Genomic DNA, 18,037 nt, shown 5'->3' on the forward strand with positions numbered 1-18,037 from the left:
TAGAGAACATGCTCAGGAAGAGGGCAACCTTCGAGCCATAAGCCTCATCATCGACGGCCCCTTCACGCGGTCCAGGAGCCTAAAAACCCACCTTCTTCGAGACATGATAGGTGGAAGCCAGTGACGACAAGAAATTGGGAGTGGCTTATGAAATTGTGACTGATGTAGAATTTCCCCGCAATGTGAACCTCGGATTGGTATAGCTCCCCTAGAATCTTGGGTTGAATGACCTTCTTGAGAGCTATTGAGATTAAGGTTAAGAAGAGTGATGAGAAAGGAAAGGAGTCGAGCAAAGAGAATGAAAAGGTTAGGGCACAGAAAGACAAGAATATTGTAAAAAGGAGAGAAGAGGATAGAACCATGTTTATATAGAAGGGAAGTGACTGTTCGCTTTCCACTTCCATGTGTCAAACGAGGGATACAAAACGGTCTGAATCCCGTGAAATGCTCAACATGAAGCGATGTGGGAAGCTGAACAGCGTATCAAGACGAGTCTGGGAGTCTAGTCAATAGGCTAAGATGGGTTAAAGCATAAAAGAAGGAAGGGGAAGAGAAAAGAAGAGGGAAAATTAAATTCCCATCGAATTGGTTCAATGAGAATTACCAGGGTAATGGAAAGGGTGAAAAAGGCCAGGTCTAAGTATCCGAGACCCCAGACCTAAAAGAGGCCCATCAGACTGTTAAAGCCAAGACTACCACCTTGGCCCACCAAGACGAAGGCCTATCTAACCTAGCCCAAGCCTAATGAGACACCAACACCGGTTGCAAGATGGGACATATGCTGACCTGCTAGCCGTCTTGAATCATTACCAACGCGTGACTACTAGGAAGCATGTGGGAGAAATTATTACTGTTGTTCACCTAGGAAAAGAAAGGTGGACGCCTTTGGGACAAGCCAAGGAGGCGCCAACTCCTCAAGTCCTTAGAAAATAGCTGCTAGGAAGCGTGCAAGAGAGGTAACCATGACTTCTACACTGAAGAAGGAAAGGTGGGCGCAGTCGTAGCAGGCTCAGCTACAATCGAAATGATGGTCAAGAAGCAATAATCATGGGAATGTGTGCCAAAAAAATAACAATAGCTCTCCCCAGAGAGAGAGAGAGAGAGAGAGAGAGAGTCGTTGGACCTGGTTGAGGGAGCTCAGATGTGAGCCAGAGATCGACACCGTAGTTATTATTTTTCTTGAGGTATCACATTGCCTAACAGATTCACATGTACAAAGCATGAGGCGTGATGGGACAATTTCTTGAGATGAAAGCAACAGAACTCCAAGCTGCCTAGTATAAAAGCCTAATCTAGGTATTATCAATCAGACAGAATCTTAAGGCAAGATAAAAACTTCCTAAAAAGGAAAATGACTTTAGCGCCAAAGGGTCCCCTGACCACCCCCGAGCTCCTTTCTTTATTTGTGTGTTTGCAGGTCCTTTGGTACACCTCCAAGTTGTCTAAGGAGTCCTTACGGGACGTACAAAACACATCCAAACCAGGCTCATTACCTATCACTCACCCTTCCTAACGTGGCTTTCGCTATTGGCAAGGTATCACAATTCTTGAATCAGCCTATAACAAATCATACGGTGGTAGTTGAATGCATTTTGTGGTATCTACGCCATACTCTTAATCACAGCCTACTTATCTGTCATTGTGCCTCCTCAATGAGTCAATAATACAAGCATTTATTATGCCGACTAGGCCAGTTTTCTCGATGAGAGTCACTCCACCAGTGGGTACTATTACATTTACCTTGGCTCAAATCTAGTTTCCTGGAGCTCTCAAAAGCAATGAACTGTCTCTCACTCTAGCACTGAGTCCGAATACCGTGTCATTGCTCATGCCTCAACCGAGATCCTTTGGCTCCTTCACTATTAACAGAACTTGGCCTTCCTCTCAAACAACCACCAATACTCTGGTGCAACAATATCACTACTACTTATCTCACGACAAACTTTGTGTTTCATGTCCGGACAAAGCTTATTGAAATAGACATCCATTTTGTTCGAGATCTTGTTGCTTCAAAGAAACTTCAAGTGCATTTCATCTTTTCAAAAGATCTATGGGGCAAACACCTTCACAACACATCAGGTGTCACCCGTTTTAACCTGTTTAATAATTAATTATAAATATATTAAGACAACACAACTCATTTCAATATGTTTCATGTAAATACGTTCAGCTAACTCACATAACTCATTTCACCTGATTAACATAATTTCATATAATCAAATCTATATTTATTAGTAGTCACAATATATAAAAAAAGCAATAAGATTACCTATTGAAAAGAAATATCAATATTATTCAGATTTTAAGCTATAATCAAACCAATATTACAAATCTAACAATAACCATATGAGTATAGGTATAAAATTATAATCCCAATAATAAAAATATAAGCATATTAGGAAATATCAATATTACAACATAATAATAATAAAATTATAATTTTGAAATAAAATTTAAACAAGCTCTTGCGGGTTGATTTCGGATTAAGCGGACCCATTATTGATCCGTTTATTAATTATGTCTTAACGAATCAACATGTTTCCATCCGCACCTATTGATATCAAATTTAAACCCGCAAATTTCGTGTCGTATTCGTGTGCGGTGTGAGGTTCACGAGTTGCATCACATGTTGTCATCCCTAAATTGTATGATTCATATATATATATAGATATATAATCACAAACTTTCGCATCCTAGTGTTCGTAATTAGCAAAGTGTGAACAAAGTAGTTGAATTGACTTCATTCAAACTTTAGTGAATCTAGGCTGCATCCTTGTGCCATGTTGTACTGTGCAAGCTAGCTAGCTGTACGTGGATATAAAACTGATAATGTATGGAACTGCAAGCATGCACAGAATAATATTCATTTATTCCACCTGTGAATAGAGTTTTTCACCAAGTATAATAGCTTCATTTTATGATGATTGAAATCTTCATTACCTTATTTAACCACTAATTACATTTTCACCCAAATTAAGCAGTAACTTCTCTTATTCAAAGTTGCGATTACATTTTTGTATGAAGCATCAATAGCCTATGCACGAAGCACGAGCATCGAATAACATACATAGCATTGCTACTAAGATCGATCTTTCAAGTTTTGGGATCAAAATCCACCACCAATTCCCCCACCAAAACCGCCACCACCACCAAAGCCGCCACCGGCACCACCTCCTGCACCACCACCAGACCCACCTCCAAAGCCACCACCTAAACCTCCACCACCACCACCAGACCCACCTCCAAAGCCACCACCTGAACCTCCACCACCGCCAAACCCTCCTCCAGAGCCACCTCCAAAGCCGCCGCCACCACCACTTCCTCCTCCAAATCCTCCTCCAGCTCCACCGCCAGAACCACCTCCAAATCCTCCTCCCGCACCACCACCCTGACCAAATCCTCCGCCACTTCCTCCACCAAAACCACCTCCTACATTCTCTTTATACTCAACTTTCTCCAATTTCCGACACTCAGCCAGTCCTATAACCAGCAATAGCAGCAGCATCACACCAAAGGAAGAGGAAACCTTTCCCATCTTTTCTCAAAACCAGAGGAGCTAAAGAGAAGTATAAAAAGAAAGGAATGCTTGCTGCTTGGTGATAGCAAACCGAGTAGCAGTGCCTTTTTATAGAGGAGAAAGCGTACATTAATGCCCGTAGTTGAGATCTTAATGCTTTCGTGTGCATGTCAGCCATTGTGGACTTCGAATCAATCCCCTTAGCTCAATTATGATCAGATCCAGAAGCGAAAAATTCAACTGGTTCCGATAACGAATGATAAATGGGCAGCAAAATCATGAAGGCATGCAGCTCCAGCTCCCAACTAATTCGAAGATGGATGTAAAGTACCCCACCATCAATAATTAATATTCCCAACTTCGCCTCTAATCTGACAACTGCGTATTGTCTACTTAGTTGGTTTGACTCTTGTATTAGTCAAGGACTCAAGACAGAGACAAAGACATGTCTTAAATGAGTTTACTTTCTCTGTATCACTCAGTCAACGGAACAGAGTCCAAAAATCCCACTTGTGGGGGCCCATTTAGGAACCACCGGCCCGACCAATCTGTGTATTTGTATAGTCTTGCTATCCGTAACATTTCAAGTGTAAATCTAGCATAATGTTGATAGATAATGATATACAGCCAACAACTCAACGACTACAGCGTATTAAAATATGAAAAGTTTTATTTATCATTCTTTGAATTAGACATCAATATGTAATTTATTATTTTTATATTTCTATTTAAACGTACACAGATTAATGTGTAAATATGTGTGTTTAAATAGAAGGAAAAAATGATAAATCATCTACTTTTCTACATTTTTTCAAAATTTCTGTAATTGCAGCCTTTCAAAGTATATAAAATAATAATTTTTCTTATACTTAATTGTAAATAAATTGTAGTATAATTGTTCTTGTATTAGAATAGTCCTTGCGGATATCTTTAATTTTGAACTTTATGTTTCATATACTTTTAACTTTGATTATTTCGTTATTAAAAATCGAGTAGTTTATTGAATGCACCGTATCAACGCCAATAATCTAGAGCCACGTGGAAAATAAATAAAGTTTTAAATGCTTCGGTTACCCTTGGCATTAAAGCGCAACCCACATGATCGAGTTTGGGGGCCGACGGTCACCCAAGCAAATTGTTTTTAATTCATTTTTTTTTAATAAATTTATTATATGTTGGAGATAAGAAGTATATATTATATATTTATATATAAATAATGTTACGTACAGTCACTTTTACATACTCTTTATACATTATATTAATGTGATTGGTTGCATTACTTTTTTTAATACACAACTAATCATATCAATATAGTGTACAAAATAGTACGTAAAATTGACTGTACACAAAATTTTTGTTTATATATACACAAGACTTCTTATGGGAGAGTGATGTATACCTAGTTGCAAAAAAATTGTAGGTTGATATTTTACTAAATTTAAATCCAAGCCATTCACCACTAAAATATCTAAGCGTTTTGCATGAAATGAGTTATTTCTATCATGAATAAAATAGAGAAATCTTGAGATGAAAGTAAATCATCAATCCACCAATTTATTTACAAGGGAGTTACAAGAACAAACCAGTAATCATGATTGAAGCAAGAAATAATCACATTTTTTTTTATCTATAAACAAATTTTTGTTGATCAAAAGAGTAGGCAATAGCCCAAATATAATAGACATATACAAGAGCAATGCCTTGGTGTGCTAGTTTAATGTTACAAAGAAATCATGGAAGGTCATGCCATGAAAGTCAATTACAATTGATCAATGAAGTAAAGTATTGAAAAAAATGTCCTAAACTCTTCTATTGACCGCTCTTGGTCTTCAAAGATTCTATCATTTATCTCCCTCCAAATGCGCCACCATAAGCATATTGGTAAGGGTGTAAATTTTAACCAGAAAACTAGACAGGACTGGACCGATGGTCCGGTCTGGAACCGGTTTCTAAAATGTCAAAACTAGTCAGTTCCTTTTCCATGATTTTTAGGACTGGACTGGATCAGTCTACTATAATATATATTTAAATTAATTTTTTAAATATTATATATAATATTTTTTATATTATATATAATTTTTATATATAATAATATAAATTATAATCATATATAAGATAATGTTATTATAAGTTATAACATAAAAAATTATTTAATCATATGCTTTAAACATAAAATATATATATTCCATAATGTATAACATATAGTATTAGTATCACTATATCATTATAATATATGTATATATATATTGTTAAAGGGTATTTTCTTCAAGGCCTAAAGCCCATAATACTGCCCCAGGCCCATTACTTCGCCAGACCCATGAACCCCAAGGATGTCGGCCCGAGCCCAAAATGGCCCCCCTTGGTAGCCTGGGGCGGGTCGGACAAACTACAAACCTGTGCAGGTCAGGAGTAATCATTAACATTGATATGGAACATTGCAGAAGGGCGCAAGAAACCATGATAGGGGAAAAGGAAAGAGACAGCATCAGGCAATTTTGCCAGAGATCCACACTGCATTAAATGACTAACATCAAGAAAACCACACCACATTAAATGCAGTATGGCAGTGGAGACTCCAGGGAGAGGCATCCCTTTGTCCCTGAACATAAGCATGACCCTCATAACCAAAAAGACCAAGTATAAAGGTCACCCAGAACTGCGAGGTAAGGAGGGACGAATTCAAGTCTATTGTCAATTATACACAATCGTTGTCTTCTATTTTAAAGCATTTTGATCTCTAATCTATATTAATTTTGGCATTGGAGATTTCCTGGGCTGCCCCTCTCTTGCCTCAAGATCTGCCATGAGTGAAAACCAATGCTGCTGAGCAACCCAGCCCAAGGGTGTACGAAACAAGATGTTAACATATATATATACACTATGTGTAGTAGTAACACTATAATAGTATAATATATAGTATTAGACTATTAGTATATATTAATATATTAGTATTAATATATTAATAGTATGTATATATATTTATTGCAGATTTTTTGTTTCCAGTTTTTGTAATAGTTATATGTATAGGCTTATAGCATATTTTTTCTTTTTCCTTTTTACAATAGATTTCTTGTTTCAATTTTTGTTTTATACCAGTTTTTTATAGCAGAATTTTTTTTACATTGCAAATTTTTTTATAAAGCAGATTTTTGTAAATAGTAATAACTTTTTAATAAAACTAATTTTTTTAAAGCAGTTTTTTTTATATAAATAGATTTATTATACGAAATTTGTATTTTATTAAAACCGAAAAACCAGATTGAACTGAACCGAAAACCGGAGATACTTGTTTAGGAGGGTAACTGGTGAGTAATCAATTTTGAAAAGTGCAAAACCAGTGCATATCGGTTCGGTCTTAAATTTTGTCCAAACCAAAACTGGACCAAACCGGTTACACTCCTACATATTGGTACCATCTTTCATATGGATGCAATTTGAGAGTTGTCCTGAATGCCTCGCCAAGAACCTAAGAGGTCACTTACTCTTCTCGGCATCACCCAAGCTAATCCAAAATGAATAAAAACTTCATTCTACAAAGTCATGGCAATCTCACAATGAAATAATAAATGGTCAACTGACTCTTCACTCTTCTTGCACATACAATACTAATCCATGACTATGATTCTATGTTTCCACAAGTTGTCTAGAGTGAGAATCTTCCCCAATGAAGTTGTCTGCTGCCTTTAGATGTGCCTTCGTCTTCCAAATGCTCTTTCATGGAAATGTATTTGTGTGGTGCGTGGTCATGGTGTGGTAGAAGGATCGAAAAGTGAATATCCCTTCTTAGAGGTACACCAAAATATCTTCTCTTCGCCTTTCCCCAACAATCGGGTAGAGTACACATGGTCAAAGAACGCCAAAAAAACTTCAATTGTTCAATATTGTACATCTCGAAGGAATGTAACATGCCATTGAAGACCATTGGAGATGATTAATAGATCCACAATCGAGGCTTCTTTTGTTCTTGCTAAGCCATAAAATTGTGTATAAACTTCCTTGAGTGCCTTATCGCCCCACCTTACATCATGCCAAAATTTGACCTTCAATCTGTTATCCATAGTTAAGTGAGTATTTGCTGCATATATGTCCTAACCTCTTATTATATGCTTCCATAGCCTCGCACCATAAGGCTCACTCACCTCATTGGGACATCACCCTCCCAATGGTTTCCCATTCTTCAATGAGATGAAGATTTTACACAAGACCCCCTGTTCATAGTTATATCTCCATAACCATTTTCTATGCAAGGCTTTGTTGAAAAATTTCAAGCTTGGAATTCCCAAACCCCATTCTTTAATGGGAAAGCAAATTGTGGCTAGGGGTGGGCGAAATTTCTGATACTCCGATTTCGTCTAAGCTTTGACAACCCTCTGACTCTCTGAGATTTCAGAAATCAGAGTCGGAGTCAGAGTCCAGAGGTCTTGTTGGCTCCAAACTCCAACTCAAAACTCTGACTATTTATACCTTATATATATATATATATATATATATATATATATATATATATATATATTATATTGTAATGTAAACACTAGATAGCCAAGTGGCCTAATGGTTGAGACACGGTTTTGGTTCTCATAGAACCTGTGTTCAAGTCCCTCATGCCCTATTTCATGTTTTGCAATTTTTTTTTTTTTTAGAAAACCTTAAACGACGCCATTTTTAATAGGGTATATATTCACATCTTTCAAAGAATAAAACCCTAACCCTACACATTTTCTCTCTTCCCCCTCCAGCGCCTTCACCCATTTCCTCTCTTCTTTTCACCACAATGAAGACTGAACATACTCCAGCCAACGGCCCAACGGGCAGCCCCAATGCAAATCTTGAGACACGACTTCCATGGAAGAGCCAAAGAGGTGGGGCCTTTTTTTGTTTGTGAAGATGCTTGCAGAGAGTCCCACAAGCCATGAAATCGTAGAGATTCATCATCTCATCTTGGTCTTCGACTCTTTGCAATATCTTATCAACGGCAAAAAGTGGACATGGTGGAGCTAGGACTGGGAGAGCAACTTGATTTTTTGATTATTTTTTTGCATATCTTGCTTGTTTTATTTTCATTAATCTTGTGAGAGAGTAGCATACTGCTAGACCCATTACAAGTTCTCTATAGCTTGATTTATACATATAATTTCTTGATGTGGGTGATTTTTGCAATTTGATTTGGTTTGGTTTTTTCTTCTATGGGTGATTTGTGCATATAATTTCTTGATTTCGTTTGGTTTTTGCTTATGTGGGTGATTTGATTTAGTCTTTACTTCACTTCATAGGATAGATCTAATCTTCACTTCTCTCAACTTCACCTCTGTCTTATTCCTCATTTCTATAGGGCTTTTGTTGCCGTTGGGTCTCTAACATCGCTAGATCTCTCCACTTCACTGCTGGATTGATTTTTTTTTCTTTTGGCTATTTTGGCAACCACCTTCGATGTCCCAACTCCGACTCCGAGAACTCCAACTCCAATTGTGGCCCATTTCATCAAGTAAAATTTAAACTCATCATTTATTCCACTATAAGAAATCACGTTGTAGTTTCTCCATGTGATGGGCAACCTTGGCAGGGAGAAGAAATAATAAAAGGAAATAAGTTGGCAATTTAGAAAGACTGCTTTTGATTTGGGTCATCCTACCCCCTTTGGATGGATACATCCTCTTCCAACTAGATAATTTTAACTCTATTTTTTCTTAACATCATCCCAAATAGCTTTCAATTTGAACATAGCGCCCAATAGGGTGCCAAGATATTTTATGGGCAGCTGAGATATCTTACAACCCAAGATGGACATCATACTCTCCACATTAGGAACATTCCTCACTGACACTTCTTCTAACTTAGCCAAGTTCACCTTCTACCTAGATGCAGGTTTGAAGCATAATAGGAAAGCCCTCAAGGCTTGAATTTGATCATGTTTGGCCCTGGAAAAGATGAAGGTATCATCGATGAATAATAAATGAAATACGTTGAGTGAATCAGTGGGATCCTCCCCCACTAAGAATCCATAAATGAATCCACCCGTCACAACACCTGAGATAATCTTACTAAAAGTTTCAATTACAAAAACAAAAAAGTAGTGGAGATAGAGGGTCACCTTGTTTCAACCTACGTGAGCTTTTAAAGAAGCCTTTAGGCGTGCCATTCACCAATATAGAAAAACAAGGCATAGAGATATAGTGTTGGATCCATGTACTTCACTTCATATCAAAGCCACATCTCAAAAGCATGTAAAGTAAAAATATCCAATTGATGTTATCATATGCTTTTTCCATATCTTGCTTGCCCAAAAGTCCCGGCTCTCCCAATTTAAGTTGACTATCCAGACATTCGTTGGCAATAAGTATTGAGTCGAGAATTTTCCGACCTTGACTAAAGCATTTTGATGCTTCAATATTAATTTCTCCAACACTTTACTCAACTTATTCGCCTATACTTTGGTTAGATTTGTACAATCCGCTCACCAAGCTGATGGGACAATAATCTTTTACCTCTACAGTGCCAGACTTTTTAGGAATAAGCATTATAAAATTTGCATTTAGGTTTTTTTTCCAACCTTACATTTTCATGAAATTCATGGAAGATCCCATGATATCTTCTTTGAACACTTCCCAACATGTTTGAAAAAAAGTCATAGAGAAGCCATCTATTCCTAGAGCTTTGACATCCACCAAGTGTTTTAATACTTACCTAAGCTATAATAACTCATCAAATGACCTTTGAGTTGGTCCATTTCCTGTGAATCACGATCGACCATTAGAAATTTATTTCAACTTAAAATCATCACTGATTGAAGTCCCATACACAGTCTAATTTACTATCAATCCTACATTGAATGAATTACTAGATCATGTTTTTAAATTCAAACTCTCTTTTTGAATGATCATGACTGAGTCCCACTCAAACTCATCGGCATCATTTCTCAAATCTATCTATAAATATCTTTCCTTCTGTGTGTTATTTAGAAAAATCACAAACCTCTGCAAGTGCAATGGCCGAACCCAAGATACCTAGTCCACACCGTGTGTGTCCCACATTCATCACACCAATAGTTGACTACCTCATTCTTCTCACAACATCCTTCTCATTTTCTCTCTCATTCTGGTTCATGTGATCAATTTTATGTCTAAAATTTTAGAAAGTAACACTACAAGGTAAGTAAATTGATCATAAATTAGGATTAGTACATGTTAGCTAGCTATATATATTATTATTAAATCTAACTCTTTGGAATCCAGTGTTTATGTACCATGTATGTTGTGATATTTGTAAGCATGTCATTTATCATGTTTCATTTCTCATATTATAGTTATGTATATATTATGCATCTCACTTTGCATAAAACAATTTACCTTTCATAAGATCAAATATAAGATAAGCTCATAATAATTAATAAGATGGCCATTAGCCACTTGGTACCAATGCAACTTATAAGTGGACGCGCAAGCCACAGAGCTAAGCGTGGTCCACCATAGTAAGATAGAATACTATTAATGGCTCCACTTGCAGCCATTGGATGTGGGGCTAATGCACAATCTTGTATACAGAGTTAAGTATATAAGCCAATATTATAAGTTAGATAAGTCAATATAAGTCATGCATGTCATAAAATACATATGAACAATCATGATTTTAAATTCTCATCATGAAACATTTTATAAAAAACTTTATGTTAAGTATGTTTACATTATGATAAGTTTCTTATTGAGAAATCGACTCATTAAGTATGTTTTATGTTTACATTTATGAAGGTAGAGCTACTGGATGGTACTTAGTCCAGGAAGATGTGATAGTGGCCTATATCATGTACAAAGATTTTAAATTATGATTTTTATGGCCCAGATTTTGAGAGATTTTAATAAATGTTTCCGCGCGCTCGCTCTTATGATTTCAGCATTTTTAATAAAAAAAATGATTTTATTTTTTGTGGAATCTTGGTATTTAACATAATTATAAGAAAATATTTTTAAGTCAAATTCAGTAGTAGCACTCCGACTTTCCCAAGAATTTTTAAAAGTGATTTTATTCTTAAATTTGGGGAGCATGGTGTTATATGATGTGAGCACCCTTGGTAAGGCGGAATGGGTCTTTCTAGCCTCTATAGCTATAAGGAGAGCTATGAATTAGTCTTCAAAACCGTCACACAAAATCCTCATACAGTGTTGAATCTCCTTTGCCTTGTGTAGAACCCAATGTGAAGCCTAGATGCTAATGTATTTGCTAGGGTGTAAAGAAGACAAAGGTGTCGTGGTTCTTCCCAGAAAAAATCTTCACATACGGATGGGGCCAAACCGACACTATATGTTATCGCACCCACACGATTTGAGGCCAAATTTAGCCTATGCCAATGCCCTCCCTCAGTCCCCCCCCCCCCCCCTCTCCCGAATTCAAACATAACCATCTCGATGTTTGAGGCCTCCGTAACATCTTCACAATCCCCCACCTATGTTGGAAGATTTTCTAGGCTCAAAAGCCCACCCATTTCCATTGCTGGCACTCTCTTGGATGGAACAAAGGTTCCCGTTGGTTTGGACAATCCGACCAATGTTTTCTATGTTCTATAGCCCCATGTCTGTTGTATTTAATGTCAGTATCGCCAGCACCACTCCCCACCCCCTCCCCTGGGGGGCATACCGGCCACTGGCTCCTCCATCGGTCCATCCAGTGGTTGACAACCACAAATTATTGTTGCATATCTCTTGAGGTCAACCCAAGTTCAAAGGTGTATTGGTCCACCAATTTGATCTACCATAGCCTGGCCTAATGCCCTGTAGGTTTGTGGGGCTTCTACTTACCCTTTTTATTTCTCCCAAACCAATGTGTGACCCAATGTTTCATATCGAGCCACTTCAAAACTGCCCAGGACCATATCTTAGTCAATTTTTTTTATTACACCCATGAGCCACTCTCTTAAGTCAACCAATTCCTCTTTTAAACTAAGTATGGCAATATTCTCTACAACATTCTCCTTGAATAGAAAGCCACCATCCCTTCTTGCGTAAACTCTTCTTGCTAGCGACACATCAGTCCTCTACTCCCTACCCTTCTCTCTAATATTAACTTCTTTCTCCTTTCATATACCAATACTGGCCCCCAAAGCTTGGTTCAACGCTGCTCTTCTCGATCTTATTTTTGTTCTGCTAGCATCACCTCTTATGTCTAGAGCAGAGCCCACGACAATCTCTACGTATGTCTTAGCATTAGTTACCCCACCTATGGTGTGCTTTAGAAGTCGTTGGTTGAGAAACTCTTCACTCTCCTATTTCTCCCCTATAGTTTTACCCACAGGACTACACATTTCATGAAGCTCCACAGCCATTTTCCTCTAACCTTGTCCTTCAATTCCTTTGGGGATAATGATTGTACTTCTCCTACCACCACCTCATCTGATCAAGAGCATTCTTCCAAAGTCTGCATAACCCAAGACACTGTTATAAAACTTATTACTAGCTCTTTAGTCACCTTCCTTCCCCCCTCCCCTCTCTTATGCAAAATACTGGATTTTTAACATATGAAATCTCGAAAAACTGTCTCTATAAGAACTGCCTTCGTGTACCCCATCCTTAATAGTTTCCTCCTCCTAACGTCTTTTAGAATAATACTAATCGTAAATTGAAATACCATCCATGGAATATTGAACACGAGCAAGGAAATGGAAGAAGGTGTACGTAGAGAAAAAGTAGAGAGAGGTTTTTTACATCCAAAAACTCTTCAGATTGTTTTTTTTTTTTTTTTAAATAAGAGAAAAAGCTTCATTAATCAACTAGTAAATATTCAAGATACATCATTTAATACAGAAACTTTGACCATCATGGGTCCATCTTCTAGTCAAACTTTCTCATAAGTTTCCTTTATGCCTTCCTTAGATGCTATGTGGGCAGCATGATTAGCAGACTTGTATGCAAAAGATAGCCTCCAAGCCAAATGAAGCTCCAGCAGCTGTTGTAGATCCTCTGTCTCTTGACTATGCCAAGAATTGTCTTCATTTTTCGAGTTGATTGCATCAATAATTGCTTTGTCATCCCCTTCATAGATAACTTGGTTCATACCCATCTCCATAGTTGCTGCAAATCAGAGAAGGAGCTGTTCCATTTTTTGAGCTTGCTACTATCACCTCCCCACACATCCTTTGCTACTGGACAGGCCCAAAGGGTATGCAATGAGGTTTTAGCCTCTCTTGTACAATTGGACAAAGGTTGCTATCCACAATTTTCCTTCTGTATAGTCTGTCTTTTGCTGGAAGAATATTAGAAAGGCTTCTCCATATGAACATTCTAACCTTGCCCGAGACTTCTAGTTGCCAGAGTTCCTTCCATATCCTTTTATTCCACCCTCCTGGAGAAGATTCGCCCATACTTCTGCTTGACAGTTTTGTATCTATGAAATAGACACTTTTAACTGAGAAGATGCCTTTTTTAGACCCTGCCCAAATCCTTTTATCTCTTGCCCCTCTCTTGCTAATTGGAATTGAGCATATAAGTTTTGCTTCCTCTTCATTGAAAATGGCCTTCACTAGATTTTCCTTCCAAGATCAAGTATCTACATTAATTAAGGCATCCACTTTGCAATCTGGATCTAAAGTGTTGATATGGGTCTGAACCTGAAAGGTTACTGGTCTAGGCAACCATTTTTCCTTCTAGATTTTTATGTCTCTCTCATTTCTCACCCTCCATACTAACCCTTTCTTCACTAGACCCATACTTGACCATAGGCTTCTCCAAATGTACGATGGGGATCCTTTTAATTCTGCTAAAAGTATTTCTGTTTGAAGACCCTTGAGACTAGGGACAATGGTTCTTTTATCATTCTCCATAGTTGCTTTGCTAGGAGGGCTTTGTTGAAACTGCTAAGATCCCTAAAACCTAGTCCTCCTTGGTTTTTAACTTCCCCCATATGTTTCCAGGATTTACAATGGATGCCCTTCCCCACCTCTTTTTGGTTCCACCAAAACCTGGCCCTAAGTGCTTCAATCTCTTTTAGTAGTAGTCCAGGCATCTTGAACACACTCATATAGTAGGCTGGTATTGCTTGTAACACACTCTTTATGAGAATTTCCTTTCCAGTTGAGGATAGGAACTTGGATTTCCAGCTGTTAATTTTTTTCCAAATCTTTTCCTTTAGACTTCTGATGTTGTTGTATTTTGATCTTCCCACTATTCTGAAGGTGTTGTATTCTGAAGCTGTTAATTATTGCACTTTGATCCATTTACCTGCTGCAAGATGAATTCCTTTGCTTCCATCTTTGTATTTGAGCTAAAGAACACACTTGTCTTTTCTTTATTCAAGGTTTGACCTAAAGCTTCCTCATAAATTGACAGTAAAACCTTGATTTGGTACCACTCAACCATCTTTGCTCTACAAAAAATTACACAGTAGTCAGCAAAAAGTAGGTGGCTTATTCTTAGGCCACCCCTTGACACTGTTATCCCCTCAATGAGGCTTCTTTGTTTAGCACTAGCTAATAGGAAACCGAGGGCTTCAGCACATAGCAAGAACAGATAAGGTGATAAGGGATCAGCTTGTCTCAGCCCTCTTGTAAGGGTGATTGTCTCTCCTAGAACCCCATTTATAATGGTGGAATAAGTTACTGTTCTAACACAGACCATCAATAGTTTAGTCCATTTCATACCGAATCTCATCTTAATCAATATAACCTCTAAGAAATTCCACTCAACCCTATCGTAAGCTTTTGAAATATCTAGCTTAATGGTCATTGATCCCTCCCTTCCTTTCTTCTTTGAATGCATGGTGTGAAGAAGCTCGTAGGCTACCATTATGTTATCTGTTATGAATCTATTAGGGAGGAAAGCACTCTGGTTCCAAGAGACCACCTTCTTCAAAACACCTATCATTCTATTTGTTAAAACTTTGGAGATTAGCTTGTAGGCAACGTTGCACAATGAAATAGGTCTAAAATCATGGATAGAAGTAGGGGAGTTTACCTTGGGGATTAACACAATGTGAGTGTGGTTCAAATCCCATGGCATCTTTTCAGAGTTTAAAAACTCCAAAAGAGCTACAGACACATCCTGCCCCACAATCTTCCAATGTTCTTGATAGAATCCTGCACTATAACCATCGGGACCAGGTGATTTGAAGGGGGACATTTGCTTTAAAGCCATCCCTATCTCCTTAGCAATGAAGCTCCTTTCCAGCTTAATTTTCATCTCATCTGTTACCCTGTGTTATATTCCCTACAGACAAAGATTGATGCATTTTGAATCAGGCTGCGTGGACTGGTAGACTGACTTGAAGTATGCTTTGAAACCTACTACAATAGATTCCTTCTCAAGCAATTTAGTACCATTCATATCAATTACCCTTTTGATGGTATTTTTCTTTTTTCTTTGGTTTACACATGTATGGTAAAACTTAGTGTTTTTGTCACCTCCTGCCAACCAATGCCTTTTTGCTCTTTGTTTCCACTTTGTGTCTTCTTGATTTAACAAATGGTCGAGCTCTAGTTGTAGTTGTTTTTGTTCTTTTACATTTCCAGACCCTGCACATCTTTGTAACATATTCAATTGGTGAGTCTTCACTCTTACAGCTTCTAATCTCTCCCTATTAAGGTTCCAGCTCCACTGTTTGAGCTTCCCCTGAGTGAATTCTAATTTGCTCATCATCCTTTCCAGACTACTCCCTAATCCCACCTGTTTACTCCATGCCTCAACTACTATCTCACTGCAACCTTCCTCCATATTCCAACTGGCCTCATACTTGAAAAGATAAGGCCATCTTTGGACTGAGCACCTCTCAATACTGCAGTTTAGTAGTATTGGGTTGTGATCAGAACAAATAGCTGGAAGGGTTTCAACTGAATACACCGGTTACTGGGCTTTCCACTCATCATTTGCTATGGCTCTATCAAGTCTCTCCATTGTGAATGAATCATCTTCATGACGGTTGCTCCAGGTGAACTTATTGCCCATCCAGCCCAGATCATACAAATTCCCTTCCTCCATTGTATTCCTAAACAATCTCATAAGGTTTTCATTCTTGGGATTCCCCCCCTCTTTTTCATCATTGTAGAGCACTTCATTAAAATCTCCTATAACTCCCCACCTACCATTCTCGGGCCTGAATGATGATAATAAATCTCAAGTCTTACTTCTCAAATTTGAAGCTAGGTGACCATAAAAACAAGACAGTAACCAAGTGTTATTGTTTGATTCATCATTTACTCGCACATTCATATGGTGCTAGGAATAATTGACTAGTTCTAGAAGCCCCTCCTCCTTCCACAGAAGCATAAGCCCTCCACTTCTTCCTATTGCTTCGACAACTACACAACCATAAAACCTTAATCTCTTTGCAATCCTATAAGCTTTCTTGTATGATAACTTGGTCTCCATTAAGAAGACCACTTTAGGTTTCTTATCCTTAACCATCAAGCCAAGGCTTTGGGCTGTTCGGGGGTTCCCAAGCCCCCGACAGTTCCAACTTAGGATCCTCATAATCCCTGGTGGGGTTGCCTCGCAGCCGCCACCATCTTCATTGGGAGGGAATCCTCCACTAGTTTACCATTCAACAAGCTTTTTTTTATGTTTTTTCAGAGGGCTAGAATTGTCCTTACTTACCTCTGCTAGCCGCTTCTCTCCTTGGGAGCGGGTTACTAGTAATGATGAAGCTGGTTTATTTAAATCTCGGGTTTGCTGTTTTCATCTTCGACCTTCCCTTTGACTTTCTGGAGCCTATAGTGAAAATAAGACTCTGTCTTCCCCTTCAGCAAATGAACTAGTCGTTGGAGGCAATAATATCTGGCCTTTGGGCTTTTAGTGAGTATGGTTTTGAACTATTCCTCTCTCGGGCCCATACTCGCTTTCTGGCCCAACTTCCTTTCTTTCATTCAGTTTGCCTTCCCGCCTACTTCCTTCCCGTTGTTCTCCATCCTTCTCTTTTCCCCCCATACTGAGTTGGTGCACAACGTCCAAAGCTGCCATACCTTCCTCTGAATTCGTTGAAAATTGTTCCTTCTCCCTTTCAGCTGGGAGGCTTCCATCTTTGACAGCCGTTGGGATCTATGTGTGGGAAAAGGTGGATGTAGGATGCCTGTTTCTTCTGCTGCCTTGCCGGCCTTCTTCACCATTGCCTTCATCTCCTTCCATCTCTGCTTGACCACTATCTCCCCTTGTGAATTGCCCATCCCTTCCTCTGCCAAATCTAAAAGAATTTGAACTACGCCTTGAAAAGCTTTCCGCTCTAAGCCAGGGCCCAAAATGGGGCTCTGTCTCTGACTCAACTTCTTGGCCAACGTGTTGAGCTAGACAACCCATCTCCCCATAAAGAATCCACCCGCATTTGAAGAATCCACCCATCTCTCCATATTCCACGTAGTCAATGCTTTGACTACTCTACATTAATGAACCGACCCCTCGGGATAGCCTTGTTCAGAACTAACTCTAATTTCACCCGTAAGCATCTTCCTGATCCTATGCCATCCTCTTCTATGTCCACCTCAATGACTCTACCCACTAACTTTCCTATCTGATTTCCCCATTCCAATGACATGCAGCCCAAAGGTAGGTTATG

The 18,037-nt window shown here is 38.4% G+C and overlaps 2 protein-coding genes across 2 annotated transcripts; both read right to left on the reverse strand.

Moving 5' to 3' along the window:
- Positions 1 to 2,848: 2,848 nt before the first annotated feature.
- LOC122294617 (glycine-rich cell wall structural protein-like) lies at positions 2,849 to 3,616 on the reverse strand. Its single transcript, XM_043103512.1, has one exon. It carries the CDS (start codon positions 3,533 to 3,535, stop codon positions 3,107 to 3,109), a length of 429 nt encoding a protein of 142 aa, XP_042959446.1. The 5' UTR covers positions 3,536 to 3,616; the 3' UTR covers positions 2,849 to 3,106.
- Positions 3,617 to 13,640: 10,024 nt separating this feature from the next.
- On the reverse strand, positions 13,641 to 16,470 carry LOC122301794. The gene is made up of 4 exons (XM_043113173.1): positions 16,340 to 16,470; positions 15,908 to 16,267; positions 14,719 to 15,688; positions 13,641 to 14,030 (listed from the first exon to the last, which is right to left on the reverse strand). Exons 1-4 carry the CDS (start codon positions 16,468 to 16,470, stop codon positions 13,641 to 13,643), a joined length of 1,851 nt encoding a protein of 616 aa, XP_042969107.1.
- Between the last annotated feature and the right edge of the window lie 1,567 nt (positions 16,471 to 18,037).

The sequence above is a fragment of the Carya illinoinensis genome, chromosome 2, assembly GCF_018687715.1.
Source record: "Carya illinoinensis cultivar Pawnee chromosome 2, C.illinoinensisPawnee_v1, whole genome shotgun sequence".
Taxonomy (NCBI): Eukaryota; Viridiplantae; Streptophyta; class Magnoliopsida; order Fagales; family Juglandaceae; genus Carya; species Carya illinoinensis.